The sequence below is a fragment of the Nicotiana tomentosiformis genome, chromosome 9, assembly GCF_000390325.3.
Source record: "Nicotiana tomentosiformis chromosome 9, ASM39032v3, whole genome shotgun sequence".
NCBI classification, from domain to species: domain Eukaryota; kingdom Viridiplantae; phylum Streptophyta; class Magnoliopsida; order Solanales; family Solanaceae; genus Nicotiana; species Nicotiana tomentosiformis.
The window spans coordinates 24,385,737-24,406,919 of NC_090820.1; the positions used below are offsets into that span (position 1 = coordinate 24,385,737).

Consider the following 21,183-nt stretch of genomic DNA (forward strand, 5'->3'; position numbering starts at 1 on the left):
TTCCCAATCCTTTTTGGAAGGACCTCCGGAAATTGGCTGTAAACTGAGCACCTCTATCTAAGATAATAGATATAGGGACACCATGAAATCATACTATCTCCTTAATATAAAGCCTTTCATAATCCTTTGCTGAATACATAGTCCTGACAGGCAAAAAATGGGATGATTTTATCAACAATCACCCATATAGAATCGAACTTACGCTGGGTACGAGATAAGCCTATGATGAAATCCTTATTAATTACTTCCCATTTCCAAGTCGGAATCTCTATAGCCTATAATAATCCACTGGGTTTCTAATGCTCAATCTTAACCTGCTAAAAATTAGGGCAATGAGCAACAAACTCTGCTATATCCTTCTTCATTTTGTCCCACTAGTATATTTCCCTGATATCATGATACATCTTCGTTTCTCCAGGATGAACTGAATAACGAGAATAATGAGTTTCTCCCATAACCTGTTGGTGCAGCCCTTGCCGTATTAGGAACACATAATTATCCTCGATATATGAGGACTCCATCTCCTGTAATCTCAAATGGTGTATTCTCCATTTGAAGGGCTATATCTCTGTAATGAGCTAGCACATGATCCTCATACTGGCGTTCCTTCACTTCAGTTACTAAAGAGGATGTCATATCCTGAATAGTAACTCTGGTATCACCTAAATCCAGTAATCGAACTTCAAGACTAGCTAGTTCATGAATCTCATGGGCTATCTCACTCTTCTCTGGCTGTAAATATGATAGGCTACCCATAGATCTATGGCTGAGAGCGTCGGGTACTACATTCGCCTTCCTTGGATGGTATAAAATATCAACATCATAGTCTTTCAGTAGCTCCAACCATTGCCTTTGATGTAAATTTAATTCTTTTTGCTTGAAGATATACTAAAGGCTCATATGATCCATATAGATATCAACATGTATACCATACAAATAGTGCCTACACATCTTTAGTGCATGAATCACCGTGGCTAACTCTAAATCGTGGTTGGGTAATTCTTCTCGTGCTTTCTTAGTTGTCTAGAAGCATAAACGACAACCTTACCATGCTGCATCAATACACAACCTAATCCAATGCCCGAAGTATCACAATAGATAGCATAACCATCGGTTCCCTCTAGGAGTGTCAGAATCGGTGCTGAAGTCAATTTGTCCTTCAATGCCTGGAAACTACTCTCACAAGCATCAGTCCACTGAAACTTAGTTGCCTTCTCAGTCAACTTTGTCAATGGTGCTGAAAGAGAAGAAATAGCCCTCTACAAATCTCCTGTGATAACTTGCCAAAACAAGGAAGCTATGAACCTCCACCGGTGTCGTGGGTCTAGGCCAAGTCTTCACTGCCTCAATCTTCTGTGTATCAACCCGGATACCCTCACCTGAAATAATATGCCCAAGGAAAGCTACAGAGTTCATATTTAGAGAATTTTGCGTACAACTTCATTTTTTGTAGAACTCTGAGCACAATACGCAAATGATATGCATGCTCAGCCTCTAAAGGGGAATAAACCAAAATATTATCCAAAAATACAATCATGAAAAGATCTAGAAAGGGTCTGAACACATGGTTCATCAAGTCTATGAATACTGCTGGGGCATTGGTCAAACCAAACGACATAACACGAAACTCAAAGTGCATGTATCTGGTCCTGAATGATGCATTCGGAATATCTTTCTCTTTAACCCTTACTTGATGGTACCCAGACCTCAAGTCTATCTTCAACAAACACCTGGCAACCTGCAACTGATCAAATAAATCATCAATCCTCGGGAGCGGGTAATTTTTCTTAATTGTCTCCTTATTCAACTACCTGTAATCAATACACATCCGCAAGGAACAATCTTTCTTTCTCACAAATAATACAGGTGCTCCCCCACGGTGATATATTGGGTCTGATAAAGCCTTTTTTAAGCAAATCCCTCAGTTGTTCTTTCAACTCTCTCAACTCTGCATGTTCCATTCTATAAGGAGGAATAAATATCGGCAGAGTATCTGGTAATATATCAAGAGCAAACTTAACTCCCGCCCTGGCGGAAGGCCTAGAACCTCATCGGAAAAAAACATCAAAAAACTCATTAACCACCGAGATAGACTGAAGGGTCGATGACTCTGCTTTCACATCCTGTACTTGAACTAAGTGATAAATATAGCCCTTTCTGATCATTTTCCTTGCCTTGAGAAAGGAAATAAACCTACCTCTTGGTGATGCATTATTACCTTTCCACTCCAGAAATGGCTCCCCTCGAAACTGGAACCGAACCATAATTGATCTGCAATCAACGTTAGCATAACAAGAAGCCAACCAATCCATACCCATTATAACATCAAATTCTACCATATGTAACTCAATCAAGTCTGCCAATGTAGAACGACTATGAATTACTACTATACAATCTCTATATACCCATCTAGCTATCACTGGATCCCCAACAGGTGTAGACACCGCAAAAAGTTTAATCAACTCAGGTTCTATCCCAAACTTACTAGCAATCTATAGAGTGACATACGATAAGGTGGAACCTGGATCAATAAATGCATATACATGATATGAAGAGACTGATAATATATTTGTAACAACATCAGGTGACGACTCCTGATCCTATCAACCCGCTAAAGCATAAATGAGGTTCTGAGGATCGCTCGAGCTAGATGCTCTATTTCTACCTCTACCATGACCGATTGGTGCCTGTGAACCTTGCCTAGGGGGGCGTACTGATGATGACGAACTAGCTACAGATCTCGCTGGTTCAACTATACCTGCACCACCTCTCGTTGGAAAATCTCTCATAACGTGGCCTGCATACCGGCACTGCCTGGCATGTTGCTTACCACACTGAGAACATCACGGAAAGGGCGGCCTCATCTGACTTGACTCACCCCTATACTGAGAACTAATGGCCCTGAAACTCTGACTGGGCCCTGGATATGTGGAGCGATCAAATCTCCTACCAGCAAACTGAGGGGGCACTAGCCGATGGCTTGGCTGGATACCTCGGGTACTACTGTCTCTGACTACCTCGAAACTCACTAGAAGGACCTGAAGATCTCGCTCTCTTACTCTAGACCCTATCATGCTCTCTATCGACCCTCTGCTTCTGCTTCTGCTTACACTCCTCTACACCTTGTGCGTATGCATGAATACGACAAATATACATGCCTGGCTGAAGTGAGACCAACATACAGTCATTAAGCAGGTGCGGCTCTAACCCCATCATAAACCGGTGAACCCGATCCTCCATCTTAGCTACAATACTAGGAGCATACCTAACCAAAGAATCAAACTGAAGGTTGTACTCCTGGTCACCCATATTACCCTACCAAAGGGTCAAGAATATATTGACTCTGGCCCGTCTAAGTTCTGGTTGCAAATAATGATGAAGAAAAGCCTCTGTAAACTCCTGGCATACTTCTGGAAGGGAATCCTCACCCCTAGACAACTCCCAAGACTCATACCAATTAACTGCAACATCCAGAAATCTATAGGAATCTATCTCAACTGACTCAGTCGTTGTGGCCTTCATTACCCTCAAAGTCCTCTGCATCCTATCGATAAATACCTCAAGGTCCTTGTTTGGATCTTCTCCAGTGAATACCAGAGGGTCCAAATTAATAAAATCATGAACCCTTGTGCCGATGGCCCTATCTGCATGTCCAATACCTACCTCCTAGTGCCGAGCCAGTGCGGCCACTAATCGAGTCAATAGCTGAATATCATCTCTCATCTCCTGACCTGGTGCATCTGGCTAGGGAGCTGGGGCAGGTGCTGGAGCAGGTGCCCTTCGAATCTTCTCTGGAGAGGGCAGGGTATGTGAAGTTTGATATGGAGTCTCACTCTGAGACTCTCCCTGAGACCTGGTAACTCGTGGCGCTCGGCTCATAGTCTCATCAGCCACAGACTTGCCCTTCTAGCGGTTGTGGCCTTTTTAGGCATCGCTGAAAACATAACATATCATTAGAAAAATGAATCCTTATATCGCATGATCTAAGATAAGAAGGGAAGGTAACATCATATATGCCCTACAACCTCCTGTTTATAAGTGTGGTGCATTACACATTCATAAACAAGACTCTACTAGACACGGTCAATAGACAACCATAGGACAGAACTGTGCTGATACTACTTTTGTCATGATCCAAACCGATGGGCCATGATGAGTGCCCGAGTCATACCTGTCGAACACCCTTAAGTATACGTCTAGAATATAAACATGAAATAGGGGTAGGTCATGTATAACATTTGTCAATAAACTGCTAAATCATGTGAATAACATACGTGAGGAAACATGCCCAAAAGACATATATACATGCAGAATACGGTAGGGCGAGCTGACAAGGCTGCTATGGACAACTATATATCAAAATAGAAGCCGACAAGGCCACACATTATCCAACAATACATGACTATCTACAGACCTCTAATAGAGTGTACAATTGTAAAAAGGACGGGGCTAAGCCCCGTCATACCCATATATGTATACAAAAATATCGTACCAAAACCCAATAACAGCTCCGGATCAAATGGAGCACACCAACTCTCGCTGAGCAAGGATCCTAGGAAGGGGACGGTCAACCTGTCTACCTGCACCTGCGGGCATGAAACGCATGCCCCCAGGAAATAGGGACGTCAGTACGAATAATATACCGAGTAGGTAAATCATAAAAATCAGTATATAAAAAACATGAAAGAAACGTGGAGTAAAAGACTTAACCTGTAAGTCTGAATAGCTCTGTGAAACATGAATTTATAATGTCATGCATATACATATAAATATCACATCATGCATAGGTATATGCGTACATAACATCATCAAGCCTCCGAGGGCAACCCATCATATCATCTCGGCCTCAATGGGCGAAATCATCAACGTATACAGTTGATCAGGTGGTGGTGCGTTTATAACGCCATAACCTTTTCCCATACCCCATATACATATAATATACGCGTATATAACACCATCTGGTCATGGGTCAATATACATGTATAAATGAATGCAATGCATAATGAAGTAAGCCAATAAGATCTCTCAGAATGTCATAAGATCAATATGCCTTCGGTTAATATCCCAAATAAACTTTATCAACTTACATATTTTCTGAGACCCATGAACAGACGATATGATAAGAGGACATTTGTGAAAGTTATGTGTTTGCTCATTTCGTTGTATCATATGGATCATGCCAAAAGGAAAGAAGGGATATTCTTAACATACCTTATAGAAATCTGTCCAATAACAATGCTAAACACAGCTCACTGCACCTTAATCTACAACAACGACAGTGAAGCTATTGTCATGCTACGAATGACTCTCTCAATTATATAACGAAAGTAACTTAATCTGTAACAAAACGGGCAGTATTTTCCCTGATTTTACTACTTCCTCAAGCCTACTATAGGTAAGACAACAACACAATACAATCATCAACTCAAAAACAACATAACTACAATTCGGGACCTTTAATACAACAAAAAATCCCAAATATACCATAACATACCCAATCAATAAGTTATCAATTAGCCTGAAATTTCAACGACGAGTGACCAGACCACTATCCTACCACATGTGATGTTTCTCCACGCCCTTTTATCCTTCTAAACTGCATAAATCAGCAGCACAAGAAGTCAACATGAGTGGACTACAAAACAGTCCACTATAAGTGGAATGAAACGAACTCACGGCTTTCAATCACCGTCCCGTGAGTTTTAACTGTTAGGAAACGAATTTGCCAACCTTACGTGAGATTTACAAGCTTAAATACAGAAAGTAGTCATTTTTTTAACTATGAAGTACCTTCCAAAACTTAAACTACAAAGAATAATAGAGGCGATAATGATACTTACGTTGTAGGGATCGTTCTAATGTTATCACTTCTTGATTTCATACCCGAGATGTTATTCCTTTTTGAAACCCTTGTATATAGCTTAAGGGTAAGTTTATAGGTATTATTTGGTCGTGGTTGGTGGAAAAATGAAGAAAGAGATGACATAAGGCATATATAGGCATATATATATCCACTTTTTAAAAGTCAAATAGGTGCTAGCTTGGCACCCTAGCATTGGCCCTTCTTCATACGCTTATATCATTTTATCCGGATGTCCTATGAATGGACGGTTAAAAGTGTTGGAAACTAAATTCCAAAACCTTTAATTTGGTATATCATATGTCCCAAAAAGATCTCATATAACACACGAAATGTACTGCCCAAAAAGCTTCGTTACAAAGAAAATCCTTAGTCGGTTTTTTCGCAACTTAAATCTGATTTTTTTCAAACTTTATATTTTATATCCAAACATCATATATAGTCATATTATAACTGTAGACTCATCTAAATCATGATTAACAAGTATTATATTCATTATACGTCACCTTGGGACGCACAGGATGTAACAACTATCGGGTTCAGATTTTGATTTTGGGACTTAAAATAGGTCTGTTTTGTTATTTGAAACTTGTTCGCAAAATTTGGTGCAAATCGAAGTTGGTTTGGTAGGATTCAGATGCTTAGTTGCATTTCTAGATGTTTTATAGTTTTCCTTTGCAATTGTGTTCGTTTTGATGTTCAATTTGTAGTTTAGATGTTATTTTGGTATTTTAATCGCGCGAGCGAGTTCATATGATATTATTACACTTGTGTGTATGTCTAGTTTAGAGCCTAAGAGGCTCGGGTGAGTTTCGAATACATTTCAGATGAGTTTGGATAGTTTGAGGACTGCTGGTGCACTGTTGTTTCTAGTGCTAGTCTGTAGATCTCGTATTTGAGAGGTCTGGCTCGCAAATGCGAGCTTCGCTTTTGTGGTCAAGACATCGCATTTGCGAGCAGTTGCCTAGGATGGGTAATCTCGCAATTGCGAGGAAATGGTTTGCGTTTGCGAACTATCTGAGACCGCAATTGCGATCTTAGAGTCGCATTTGCGACACAGAGTTCTAAGGGTGAGCTTCGCATTTGCGAAGTATTGTCCGCATTTGCAAATAGAAGGCTTTTGCGAACATTTTGTAGCATTTGCACATTTGGGCCACAGATGTAGAGTTCGCATTTGCGAGCTTTGTTTTGTATTTGCGATGTTCGCAATTGCAAATAGGAGTTCACAATTGCGACATCCGCAATTGGGTAAAAGAGGAAACAATCGAGACTTAGCTCATTTCATACCATTTTTCAACCCTAAACACTCTAGAGCCGATTTTTCAAGAGGTTTTTCTTTCCAAAATCATTGATAAGAAACTTTAATCTATTTCTTTTCAATTATCCAATACTTTTCATAAGATTTCAACATCAAATCTAGGGTTTTCATGGTAGAAATTAGGGATTTAAGTAGAAATTATAAATTTTGTAAAATTGAGATTTATACCTCAAATTGAGGTTGTATTTCCATACAAATCACATAACCGGGCTCGGGGATGAATGAGTAATCGGGTTTTGGTTCGAATCTCGAGTTTTGACCGAGCGAGCCAGGAGGTTGACGTTTGTTGACTTTTTAAAAAAATAATCAAAATTGAACCTTTTTCATTAATGGATAATTTCTAATGCTTATTTTGAATTGTTTAATCGATAATTGATTAGATTCGGTTGTTTTGGAGGCTTGTTTAAAAGGAAAAGCCGCGGTTGAGAATTGATTTATTTGCGGAGTGAGGTAAGTGTCGTGGTTAACCTTGACTTGAGGGATTAAGACTTGTTGGTCTAATTTCTACGTGAATTATGTGTGGGAACAATGTATATTTAAGGTGACGAGTATATATACATTGTTATTGGGTTAAAGAATGAGAGTGGAAATTATTTTGTTGTATTATGTTATTTTTATGATCATGTTTTCTATGCAGTAGTTAGATTACTGCATCTTTAATTGTTTGTTTTTCATATCTATTGCTTATTTTGAAATTATTGAAAATTTTGAAAAGTTGAGATGAATTATTATACACTAAGATTGAAGTGAAATAGCTTCCCACCTTGTTTTGCTTTTTGGATTGATGTTGTTGCTCGGTGAGAAAGAGTGAAAAGCACGAAGGGTGTTTCCGTGCTTTATTTGCATACAATATTATTTATTGAGAGATTGTGAGCATCAAAGCACGAAGGGTGATGCCGTGCCATTTTATTTACGATATTACATGGTGAGAGAGAACGAGAGTAAAAGCATGAAGGGTGATGTCGTGTCATTATTGATTTCCTTGTTTTACTTGGATTCCGGATTAAATATTTAATTGGTTGGATTATTATTGTTTCTTTTTGGAAAAAGGTTATTAATCGGTGATTTTGTACTTGCCGTTCTTTTTGTACTTCCCTTTCTACATGTCCTCTTCCAGTTAATACTTTAATTATCTTCCTTGTTATTTTATTGCTTTATATATATATATATATATATATATATATATATATATATATATATATATATATATATATACACATACATACTTGTATATGATTTACGTAGATATCTTATCATAGCCTCGTCACTACCTCGTCGGTTTTTTGTCGCTACACGTACGGAGTTCATTGGGTTGGTTGTACTCATGCTATACTTCTGCACTTTTTTGTAGATACCTGTGTTGGTTGCAGTGGCATTTAGTGGTGTCTTTGTTCTGATTCATCTGCATTGGAGACTTGAGGTATAGCTGCACGACGTCCGCAGCCCTGAAGTCCCCATCTATTTCTATCTTTACTGTTTATCTCATTTCGAACAATTATATTTCGTTCAAACATACTTGTAGACTTCTAGTTGCTCATATACTGGTGACACCAGATTTCTTGGATTTGGATAGATCGTATTATGTTATGGGCTTATTTCATGCATTACAATTTTATTATTGTTAATATTTGCTATTACTCGATTATCTAACATTGGCTTGCCTAGTAAGTGAAATATTATGCGCAATCACATACCCGAGGGTGGAATTCCGGGTCGTGATATTATGTCTTTAGAAAATAGTGATATATTAGTAATGAACATCTTATATACAAAGAAGATTTTGGTTGAATCCAAAAGTTCAACACGAAATTGATGCTCGCTAGCCAAAGATAGTATAGTTATGATTATCGTCTCCATAGGGATTGGATTTAAACAATGTTCTACTAGTTCCTAGTTTAATTGCTATTCAGGATGATCAAAATTGAGTGGAATAATTATGAACTACGATTAACACCTAAAGTAAAGCAATTGATAATTGACTGCAAAGAACTAGAGATTCACAGAGTAGGTTTATTATCAATGTGAGAAATAAGGGTTTTGACAGGATATGTGCAAGATAGCTATTTGGGATTTATTTCTAGTTTAATTCACTCTAATGTTCTAATGATTCTCACGAATTCACTCGATGATTAGTTCAAATGTGTAGTCAAGACTCCTCTCTCGATTAAATCGTAACTCTACGAGGTGAACTAATATAAACACTGTGAAAATACGCAAGCATGCGTTAATGGATTAGTCTTCAGGAAAATGTCTCTCGAATATTCTCCTAACTTGATTTAGTCAACAATTCAACAAGCTCATTCGATTACTTAAGAGAATCACTGAATTAAAAAAATAAAATAATGGAAAGATATTCACAAAAATATTCCTCTTTCGATTAAATAAACCGGTAAATAAAGTTGCAACAATTCAAAACTCCATACACGAATTCAAGCAAGAACTAGAGTTAAAATCCACAAATATTTATCAAAATACCATATCCGTCAAACCCTAAGGTAAACTACTTCATAATCATGGAGGAAGTCATCAGAATTATAATTAAAGAGTAAGAAAGTATCAATCTAACGTTACAATCCCAACTCCAGTATTGAATTGATGGAAATATGATGGAATCTTGTGTATTGTAGACTCCAATGCTCTCCCAAAGCTTCCAAGGTCAAAAGTCCTCTAAAATTCGTGTTTTAATGTATTTATACCATGTAGGAATGGGCCCGGACGAAACGATCCTTTCCCAGCCGAAGTAGAAAAAGTTGGGCGAGAAAATACACTACCGCAGCGTACCATGCACGCATTAGTGGGAAAGTTCAGAGGCCTATTTTTCTTACTCTGCAGTAGTTTTGCACTAGCGCCCCGCTACACATGGTGGTGCGCGGTAGTACATTTTTCTCAGAGTAATCTTTTTCTCGCTTTTCGACATCCAGGCTTGGTCCTCGACTCTCGAATGCGATTCCGGTTTAATTCCTTGGGCTTTTACTCAGATTTCAAAGCTCCACATTGCTCGATTTAGTCCAAATTATCTTTTTAACTCAAAATCAGTTCCTGCAAGGCACATACACTAACATTTAAGCTCAAAAATAAGTAAAATGCAGTAATTGGAGTGCAAACTACGACTAAAACATGGGATTCTAGCCTACCATCACACCCCCGACCTTCAAATGGGTCCGCCTCTACTTATTTCTATAACTCACAAATGTTTTGTTCTTGTGGGAAATTCGAGTTAATTATTGATATTCGAATTTCAGCGTCTTTGTTAAATTCAGGAGGAATTTTACAGCTTAAATTCTTTAACGACAGTGATTACACTTTCGAAGCCAGATTATCATCCCATTATTTTCTAACAGAATGCAGCCTTACTTATTTCCATAACTCATAAATATTATATTCTGGTGAGAAATTCATATTAATTGTTGATATTCGAATTTCGGAATTTCACAGCTTAAAATTTTGTAAGGTTAATGATTACATTCTCATTATTTTCTAACAGAATGCAGCCTAATATTTTCACCCTCGTATCATCAAGGATAAAACTTTCTGTGAAATCGCTTCTACGGTTCAAAAGCGTTTGTAAATTATGGCGTTCTATAATTAAAAACGACCAATTCAGGAAGCATCACAATGCCGGATGCAAAGATGACAGATTGTCAAAAGTTTTTTTCTGGCTTTTAGTGGACACAAGATGGACAAATACTACTACTACTACTACACCATAGACGCACCACTTCAACATGATTCAATTGTCTCTCTTCTTGAACCTCCAGTTGATCTCAATCAATTGTGATTGATCAGTAGCATATGTTATTGTTCATCTAAAGGTATGTTTCTTTTAATTTACCCTGATGACACAATATCACAATCAGGCATTCTCCGGCACCCGGCCATTAGAGGATAAGAATAATCCCAGTCCGATCCTTAAAAAGAGTGACAGGACACGGTTCCCGGCACCCGGCCATTAGTGAAAGAAAGAGCATTATAAGACTTTTGGGTAGGCTTTTATCTTTATAAACTAACCAGATCGGGTCGGATTGGTTGTATGAGTAAGTTTGTATACTTTGTTTGGGTGTTAATTATTTTATATGGTCCAAAAATCCATGTGAACTGCCAAGTCATCAATTTTCACTAAAATATAATAAATCTGATTGAGTGATCATCAAAGTGTCATACAGATATATAGTTGAGTGACTTTCTTGTTACAAATGAAAGAAAAGTGACTTTGTTCCATAATTTTACATAGTTTAGTGACCATCTAAGTAATTGACTCGGTGATTATGATGAAATATTTTCCACGAAGGTTAACTCGGGGAAATTGATCAGTCAGATTACCATATTTTTTGGCCGGAGTGTTATTATATAGCAGATATAATTGTTTATATGATAGCCATGATGGATTTGTCGAGAAGAAGGTATGAAGATGACTTTACTATAGCATGTTTTTGTTTGGAGAAGGAACAATTTGAGGAACAATTCTTTCCATATCATGTGAAAGAGAGGAAGATCCATTTTTGTATGCTCGAGGAGAAAACCTTTATTTTAGTGGATTGCACATATATGACTCAATGCTCAATTATGAAATTTGGTACTCTCTGTTTCAATTTGTATGAACCTATTTTCTTTTTAGTCCGTGCAAAAAAAAGGACATATTTTTATATTTGAAAATAATTTACCTTTATGTAATGATTTATAGACACACAAAATATATGTGCCTCATTTTACACCACAAGTTCAAAAGTCTTCTCTTTTTTTTTCTTAAATTCCGTACCAAATCAAATAAGTTCATATAAATTAAAATGGTGGAAATATATAAAAAAAGAATGAGTTGAGCAATTCATGGAGTAAGATCTTGACAATACCGTTAATTAATTATATTACGTACAGAAGTTGTTTGAGGCCTGCACTACTAGAAATTCGGTAAAACCCGACCAAGGTCGACCGACCAACTTTGGTCAGTCAAAAAAACAACCAAAGTTGGTCGGTTTTTCAAAATATTTTTTTTATTTTTTTTTTACGAAACCGACCAACTTTGGTCTGTTTTCTTTGGTGCAAAAATGCGAAAAACTATTTTTGAGTCCCGCGAAATTTATGTTTCAAGAAACCGACCAACTTTGGTTGGTTTTTCAATTAAAATAAATAAAAATTAATATTAAAAAAACCGACCAAAATTGGTCGGTTAATTCGGTGGGTCATTTAAAAAAATCGACCAACTTTGGTCGGTAATTTTACTTTTTAATAAAATCGACGAACTTTGGTCGGTTATTTTTGTGCGAAAATACAATTAAAGAGTATAAATCAAATAAAAGACAGCTTTAAAACAAAATGTACCAATGGTGTAGTGGTAGAATAGTATCCTGCCACAGTACAGACCCCGGTTCGATTCCGAGATGGTGAATCTTTTTATTACATAATTAAAATACCGATCAACTTTGGTCGGGTTATTTTTGCAATATTTTTTTTTAATTTAATTGACCGACCAAAGTTGGTCGGTAATTTCCGACCAACTTTGGTCGGTATTCCTTTCCGACCACAAAAATACCGTCCACACGTAAATGGTCGCATTTTGGTCGGTTTTTGGCCATTACCGACCAACGTTGGTCGATTTTTACCGAATTTCTAGTAGTGCTGTGAGATTTATGAAGGATGGAGACATATTATTTGTAAGGGATACAACGTCTGAATTTGTGGTTTGCAATTCAAAGAAAGAAAGATTTGAAGAAGTTAAAGTTGCTGAACTTGAATGCCTACTTTACTTCAGAAGGGTTCTCACATACGTGGAAACTCTGTTCTCTCCTATATCGGGCTAATAAGTGGTGGAGCTAGAGCATTAGGTACAGGTTATGACGAATCTATTAATTTTTGCATAAATTTTATGTTTGTTTTAGAATACTGATTAAATATATATAAATATTTAATTGCAAGCTCAGTCACTAAGACGAGCAATAAGTTTGATAGCAAGTTCAGAACCCATAAACTTCAAATCCTGATTCCGCCTCTTTTCTAATGGGTTTACAACAAAGGTTAATACTTTGGAAGTTTACTTTTTTCTTAATTGATTCTAGTTAATTATTCGTCTTCATTATTTTATCTTTTCATTTTGGTTGTTTTCTTCCGTTGGGAAGGGATTTAAATTCTTGAATGTGCTCTGATTACGCCCAACTCTAGTTTTAAAAAGAATAAGCGGTCTCTGCAAATATAATCCGGTCTAAAAGTCCAGAGTTGAATCCCACAGAGAACTAAGGCTTAGCTACAGTTGTTCAATATTGCTAAGAAACACAAGTCAAAATAATTTCCTAGTTATAAAGATTATAATGTTTATTTCTAACTAATTAACTAACAATTATTATAAAGCAGTAAAATTATCAACTAACAAGGATGAAATTTGAGACAAGACTAAGGAGGTCTAGAGTTATGATTTCCCCAATTGTCGGAATCCTTCCCACTACGTCTTCTATAATTTCGCCTAAGTATTCTCTACCGATCGTGAGTACTTTGGGGGTCGTAACTCTCTCTCGAGGAACTACCACAATTTACTAGACATATTCTCTCTAACTACGCTAGCTGACACTAATTCACCGCTCATTACGATCCCACCAAGGTTTCGTTATTTCTAATCCCACTTTTAAACCCTCCGTATTGATCTCTCACATACGTTAGGAGTGATGTTGTTCAACAACTGCCTAAATGCGTAATCTCTCTCGAGCAATATACACACTAAATAGGCACAGTTAATTGATGGCCATTCAATCAACAACAATAAACACGTGGTTGAACAAATAGAGAAATCCAACGGCTCAGTTATATAAAATCGTAATAAGAATTCATCCTATAAAAAGGTTCCATCAAAACCCTAGATAACGAATTAGTTATTCATAATAGTATGTAAGACTACAATACTAGAATTCATAACCAATAATGAAAATAGGGAGAAGGAAATGAAAAACTCGTAGAAGAATTATCCGCCTTGCTCCTAGCGTGTTCATGCCTCCTTCGGTCGATTCTCCTCTCTAAAAACGTCCCCTTCCTGATCGTCTCTCAAAAGTGAGTTTAAAGACTATTTATATGGGATAGGATTAGCATGGGGCGAAATAATACAAGGCTGCTTCGAAATAACCTTTTTAGGATAACTCGTTCACTCTCTCGTGCGCACACGAGAGTGAACGAGCGAGTTCTTCTCTTTTTCTTTTCCTTCTAGGTCTCTCGTGCACTTCATGCCTTTTTGCCATAATTTGTTATTTTTTCTCAAGCTTTTCCTCAGCTAACTCGTTCACTCTCTAGTGTTCACGCGAGAGTGAACGAGCAAAGTCCTTTTGTCTTTTGGTCCCGAATCAACTTGTTTTGCTCAGTTTTCGTCCAACTTGCTCCTACACATAAGAATGCACGTAATGAGTATAATTCACTACAAAAACTCATGTAACCTACCGTAACCACACAAGTTATGAGATGAAAGTATACCAAAAATATGTATTTTTGGCCGTTTATCATACTCTAAAATCAATATTACGTGGCTTGTCCTCCACATGTTCCTTCATTGTAGTAAGATTTTATTATTCTATATGGTGTGTTTTGAACCGTAAGTCGTAATCCAGCCATTATTCTAATTTGGCAGAGATGAGCCAATGATAATTGAATTGCAATATGGTAATAAGTTCTTGGCAGTGTAATTCCTTTTTTTGGTAACTAAATATTTTATTTATCACCAAAGAAACTATACAAAACAGTAGCTAACTAACACAGTTAGCTATCCAAGAATCTGTCTCGCTACTACTTGATCTAAGAAGCTCATCTAGAATCTAAACGTAAGTACTTCCTTTCTAATTCTAGCTGGAGCTCTCACACTACAAACACAAGCAACATCTCTAGCTAATGACTCACTATTTCTATACACTTTCTCAAAGATTCTCATATTTCTTTCCATCCAAATGCTATGAACATATTCCGTGTATATCATCTTGAAAATCAGTGCAGCTTTAGATTTCTCCTTTGATCTGCTAATAATCTCTTGTTGATGTTGTTGCCATCCCACTATATTCATTGGTCGCCCTTGTGCCCATTGAAGCACTCTATGCCACACTCTTTTAGAAATATTGGCAGTGTAATTGCTTTTGTCCGCTTATATTTTATTTTGTTTTAAATATGGTATTTTCAAAAAGTAGAAAAAAGAAGAATATAGATAGCTAGTTTAAGTGTTTCCAATGTACTACTACTATAACTTTACAGCAAAAAGGAAAATGATTCGCATTTTAATTTGGTATACAGCAATTAATCGAGCTAAAGCAAGAAAACAACAGTTTATGTAGTCTTTATCTTCGCATACCTTTCATCCAACGGGTCAGTTTAAGCTCTAAATTATTAAACTTGTTCGAATTTTTGTCATAATTAAAATTATTACGATTAATGATTTTCTTAATAAATACTGTAAAGAATTTTTTTTCTTAATCTGCTTGATTTTGTTATCATTTTGTGGATACACTTTCCGTAAGATATCTAACGTTCTTAAAAAGACATTTTATAAAAACCAATTTAGGCTGGCAATTACCTCCGCAGAGAATCCTAATTAACCAAATTGAGTAGATATCTAACTGAATTATTTCTGGTAATAATAAAATTATTAAAAAAAATCATCTGATTGATTCGCTTTCCATTACTGGTGATCATGGAAATAAAATAAAATAAAAGATATATTTCTTTCATTATATGTGACGGCAGAAATCGGTCTTATATATATTCAACTATAGTATACCGTCAAATCCTTGAGGTGAAAAAAACAATATTTTTCATTCTTAAATCTCTCAACATGATTTCCTTCTTAGTGAAAATCCTTTTCTTGTTACTTATCATGCCCTATAACATTACAGAAAGTCAATGCTTATTTTACGAAGTGCACATTTTCAACAATCTTCCTCGAAATTCACCACAACTACAACTTCACTGTGCATCTGGTGATGATGATTTTGGACATCAATATCCTGGGGTGAGAAAGGACTATAGTTGGTCATTTTGTGAGAGTTTTTTTGCAAAAACATTATATTTTTGTCACTTTTGGTGGGGTTTTAAAGAACAAGCATTTGAAGTATTTAATAACTCAAATAATTGCATAGATGGAGGGGATAAATATGTTCCAGATGATACTACCAAATGTGTGTGGCAAGTACAGAAAGATGGTATTTATTTGGGTTATGTTAATTCAACTGGCCAACTTCATCTCACCAAATACGCTGAATGGTTAGGTAATTAGCTTTTGTGTTTCTGAAATTAAATTAGAGGAATTATGTACTGCGAATAAATGATGATTTGTTTTAGTGAACTTGCATTTTTATGTCAATTATCGATTATCTTATTAATCATGCTTGTATTATATAGTCTACATATGGTTGTTGTTCTATATTTGTTCACTTTTGGGGGTGTATGTAACCTCTATATAAAAATACGTTTTCTCTAATCTTAAGTTGTTATCGAAATATGGATCTAAGATCACCTAAACAGCTTTTAGAAACACCGCAGGGTAAACCAGAATACAACAAGAGTATATAAAAATAATTCACCAGCCTTACCTCAAGAAAAAATCATCATGCTAAAAATGGTAGTCTTGGGCAAAGGCATCCCGCGTTTACGTAAGGTCGGGAGAAGAGTTGCACACCAAGGGGCGTGATGTAAAAAGTATATCCTAATACAAGTATTAGTGACTGATTCCAAAGCTCGAACCCGCGATCTATAGGTCACATGAAGACAGTTTAACGTTACTTAATCGTGTAAAAACTAGCATGAAAATTTATTTGAATGATGAAAGGATTATCCTTAAAACATTACACTAGACCCTCTACAATAACACTAAATCATCTTTATAAGAGAAACATCATAACTTCACCTAAAGCATAGGCTAAATACTAAGTTTATTATATTTTAGAAGAGTAACCTTACACCATATAGGGTGGTAATGGACGTGTCGAGTTGGATATGGGCGAATCGAAAACGGATAATGTAAAAGTGAATAAAATATCCAAATCGACCCATATTTAATACGGATAGATATGGTTAACCGGCGGATAATGACTTTTGAATATGATCACTTTTGGGAGAATTTCTAGTCTCCCCCAACTTGATTCTTTGCAAATGTAAAAGTTAAACTCATTGGTTATCCATTTTTAAGTGGATAACATGGATCTTACAAAGATAACCTATTTTTGAAAAGTTCATTATTCAACCTATTTTTTAGTGTATAATATGAATGTATAATTAATTTTTTAATCCATTTTGCCACCACTAAGCATAAGCAAGGGATACATTTTACTTATCAATGAATTTTCGTAGAGCTTTATTTACCTTCTACACTATGCTAGAAGCTACTTTTTAAGAAAACAACAAGACTATTCTTTTTACAAGTACTGCTGCAGCAAACACAAGTTATCTGGTGCCCATTGAAATTAATCCGCGATGTGTAATATTTATCTTTTGGAACTGAGTATTTTCACCATAAGTTCAATAGACTACAAGATGGAAACACAGAGAAATAAAACCAAGATGACTACAACCAGTTTCATAAGAAACCTATTTCTTAATATTCTAAAGTCCCCTATTCTTCCTCCTATCAACTATGTGATTATGTAAAATGCATGACGCTAACACCCTTTCCGCTTGATGTTTAAGAGTCCCAAAATGGTTCATTATCAATCACATGAAACCGGCTTTCGAGAACAATAAAAGTACGTTCAACAACTGTTCTTAATGATGTACGACAGAAATTGAACAATTCTTTCTCATTTTAGAGAGGACGATCACTATACTCTTGTAAGTGAGCATACTCCAGGATAGAGAGAAATAAATTGTTAAAGGTGTAACTTGATGGTAGTCCACTTGGAGATTAGCTGTTAGTTAGTTAGGTTGTTAGTGAGGGGGTAATTATGTGATTAGACAGTTAGTTAGTTAGATACACTGTAGGTCGGTTATTAACTGTGTATAAATACGCACCAAAAATACTGCATAGAGCGCCCGCTCTAAAAAGCTGCCCTCTATAAGAAGAAGAAAGCTTCCATCCTCTCAAATCATTTCTCTTACTGATTGCTTAACAATAAAGCTTCCATGGCAGCCACTTGACATGGTATCAGAGCAGGAGTGTTCAATTCTTCACATCGCTAAAGTTATCATTATGACCCAACAATTCATGCTTATATCTTTATGTAATGACTGGGCCGGTCATTTTGAGCATTTGCACTTTGATCGGTAGTTTGAGGGCATGAGTAGCTCCGTATTATGCATTATGACTTGTGTGAATCATCGATTTTGGTTTTTCGGGTTATTCGAAATCGATTTAGAAGAATGGATTTTATGATTTAAGCTTTAAGTTTTAAGAGTTGACCAAGTTTGACTTTTTAGTATTTGGCCTCGGATTAGAGTTTTGATGGTTCTTTTAGTTCCGGATGGTGATTTTGGACTCGGACGTATGCCCAGATTTGCATTCGGATATTTCTAGAAGGTTTTGACACAACAACTAAAGCGTATAAGAGAAAAATAACAAGAGGTATAACAAGTGCTAACAACGTCAAATAGAGCATGTAAGAGAAGATTAACAATGAGAGATATAACATGTTATGACAATTCAATTAAAGGCATGGAAAGAGTTTAGATAATCTAAACCGGTCAAATATCACATATAGCCCGTGTACCACTCATCACCTTGCGTACATGATTTTCACATAATACAAATAGCACAATCAACCCAAATCCTAAGGGGTAGTTTCCCCCACACAAAGTTAGATAAGATACTTACCTCAACTAAGCCAACCGAACCCTCCGAAATGCTTTTCTCCTAAAATTCTCCTCCACACGACTCAAATCTAACAAAAAATGACTTAATAACATCAAACAATGCAAGAGATACCAATTACAATAAATAAAGCTATGATCTTTACATTGTTTTCAAACAAATCAACAAAAGTCAACGTCAGGCCCTTCTTGGATTCCAAATGCAAGGTTACCCGAGCTAAGCCCGAACCAATACAAGCTCACACGAACGAAAACCGACTCAATCGGAGTGTGATAGCTCAACCAATTCGCTAAAATATCGCTCTTGGGTGTTCATAACCCAAGAGTCCAACTCACACTAGTTGGGTCTCATATATCCCCAAATACTCCTCCAAATTTTACAAAATCGAGTATGCTGTTCTCCTAATATAGGAGATCAAAACCCAAAAAGGAATCGGGAAATAACCTGTTACGACCAGACCGATCATTTTTGCGCATTTACGCTCCTCCAACTATTTGAAGTCTTGAATAACTTCCTACGAGGTATTATAACTTGTGTGAATCGTCGGTTTTGGTTTTAAGGTATTTCGGAGTTAGCTTGGAAGAATGAATTTCATGTTAGAAGCTTAAGTTGAAATAGTTAACCGGATATTGAGTAATGTGTAAATGACCCCGAAACAGAGTTTTGGTGATTCCAATAGCTCCGTATGGTGATTTTTGACTTAGGAGCGTATCCGAAAAATTATTTGGAGGTCCGTAGAGGAATTAGGCTTGAAATGGCTAACATAGAAAGTTACGTTTGGAAGTTTGACTGGGGGTTGACTTTTTGATATCGGGGTCGAAATCCGATTCTAAAAATTTGAATACTTCCATTATGTCATTTATGATTTGTGTTCAAAATTTGAGATCAATCGGACTTGATTTGATGTGTTTCGGCACAAGATATATAATTTGAAAGATCAAAGTTTATAGATTTTGTTTTGAGGTGCGATTCGACGTGTTGATGTTGTTTGATGTTATTTTAAGCCTCGAGTAGGTCCGTTTTATGTTATGGAACTTGTTGGTATATTTGAACGGGATCCGGAGTGGCTAGGGTGAGTTTCGGGGTGAGTTTTGAGCGAGTACGGGCATTCCGGCACTCTAATATTGTTCTGGCACTTTTGGGAGTGCAGACCTCACATTTTGGGGTGCTGAGGCGAAGGAGAGGTGCGGACTGCAGTAGAAAAATGCAGACCTCAGAGGTGGAGTGCGGACCGTACAATTTTGTCTGCGGCTGCACTCCAGGGAGTTCTGCAGATTCGCCGGTCCGACTTCGGAAGCTTATATCTTTTGATCTACATGTAATTTCGAGATAATTCAAAAAAAAAAGTTGTAGCCCTTCGTGTCTAGTTGCCAGAAAGAGAATGAAGTCATCATTTGGACATCTGTATAGAAATTTATGGCCAAAATACTAAGTCGTGGCAGTGCAGTCACCAAAAGGCGTCACTGCACCATTTATGTGCGACCGCAGGAGCTAGGATGTGCGGCCGCACTTGGGAATTGTGCGGACCGCACATGGTGAGTTCAGAGAATGTACTATATAACCTAGGCTTAGGTTATTATTTCATTTTTGGACCTTGGGAGCTCGGTTGAGACGATGTTTCGTGGGTTTGTCAAGAAATTCATCGGGGTAAGTGATTCTAACTCAGATTTGGTTAACATACATGAATATATCGTTGTTTTCATCATGTAATCAGTATTTTGAGATGGAAATTTGGGGAAAATTGTAGAAAGTTCATAAATTTTTTTTTTGGGATTTGAACACCGATTCAGAGTCGGATTTGATTGAAATTAGTATGGTTGAACTCGTAATTGAATGGGTTGTCAGATTTTGTAACTTTTGCCGGGTTCCGGGACGTGGGCCCCCTGGGTGATTTTTGAGCTAAATTTCGGATTTTTATGGAACATTAGCATTTTCTTATGGAATTAATTTCAATAAGTTTTATTGACTGAATCAAATTATTTGTGGCTAGATTTGAGGCGTTTGGAGGCCAATTCACAAGGCAAAGGCTTAGCGGAATAAGAATTTCACGGCTTGAGGTAAGTAACAATTGTAAATATGGTCCTGGGGGTATGAAACCCCAAATTTTGGTATCATATGATTACTTTGGAGGTGACGCACATGCTAGGTGACGGGCGTGTGGGCGTGCACCGAAGGGATTATGACTTGGTCCATCCCGTTGAAACTGTAAAGTTGAATAACTTGTTGTTAGCTATGTGCTCTCTATGTGTTGTG

At 36.8% G+C, this 21,183-nt stretch overlaps 1 protein-coding gene across 1 annotated transcript; it reads right to left on the minus strand.

Annotated features, from left to right (window-relative positions):
• Window positions 1-495: 495 nt before the first annotated feature.
• LOC138898488 (uncharacterized) lies at window positions 496-3,309 on the minus strand. Its single transcript, XM_070184557.1, has 4 exons — window positions 3,266-3,309; window positions 2,198-2,271; window positions 1,065-1,237; window positions 496-888 (listed from the first exon to the last, which is right to left on the minus strand). The coding sequence occupies exons 1-4, from the start codon at window positions 3,307-3,309 to the stop codon at window positions 496-498; spliced, it is 684 nt and encodes a 227-aa protein (XP_070040658.1).
• Between the last annotated feature and the right edge of the window lie 17,874 nt (window positions 3,310-21,183).

Excerpts from the sequence above, each read along its gene's own strand:
- LOC138898488 (XM_070184557.1), bottom strand. The coding sequence starts at position 3,309 with ATGGGTGACCAGGAGTACAACCTTCAGTTTGATTCTTTGGTTAG. Across the intron at positions 2,272-3,265 it reads CAGTTTGATTCTTTGGTTAG|ATCAATTATGGTTCGGTTCC; the intron begins GTATGCTCCTAG and ends CGTTGATTGCAG. Across the intron at positions 1,238-2,197 it reads TAATAATGCATCACCAAGAG|CACCATTGACAAAGTTGACT; the intron begins GTAGGTTTATTT and ends CTTCTCTTTCAG.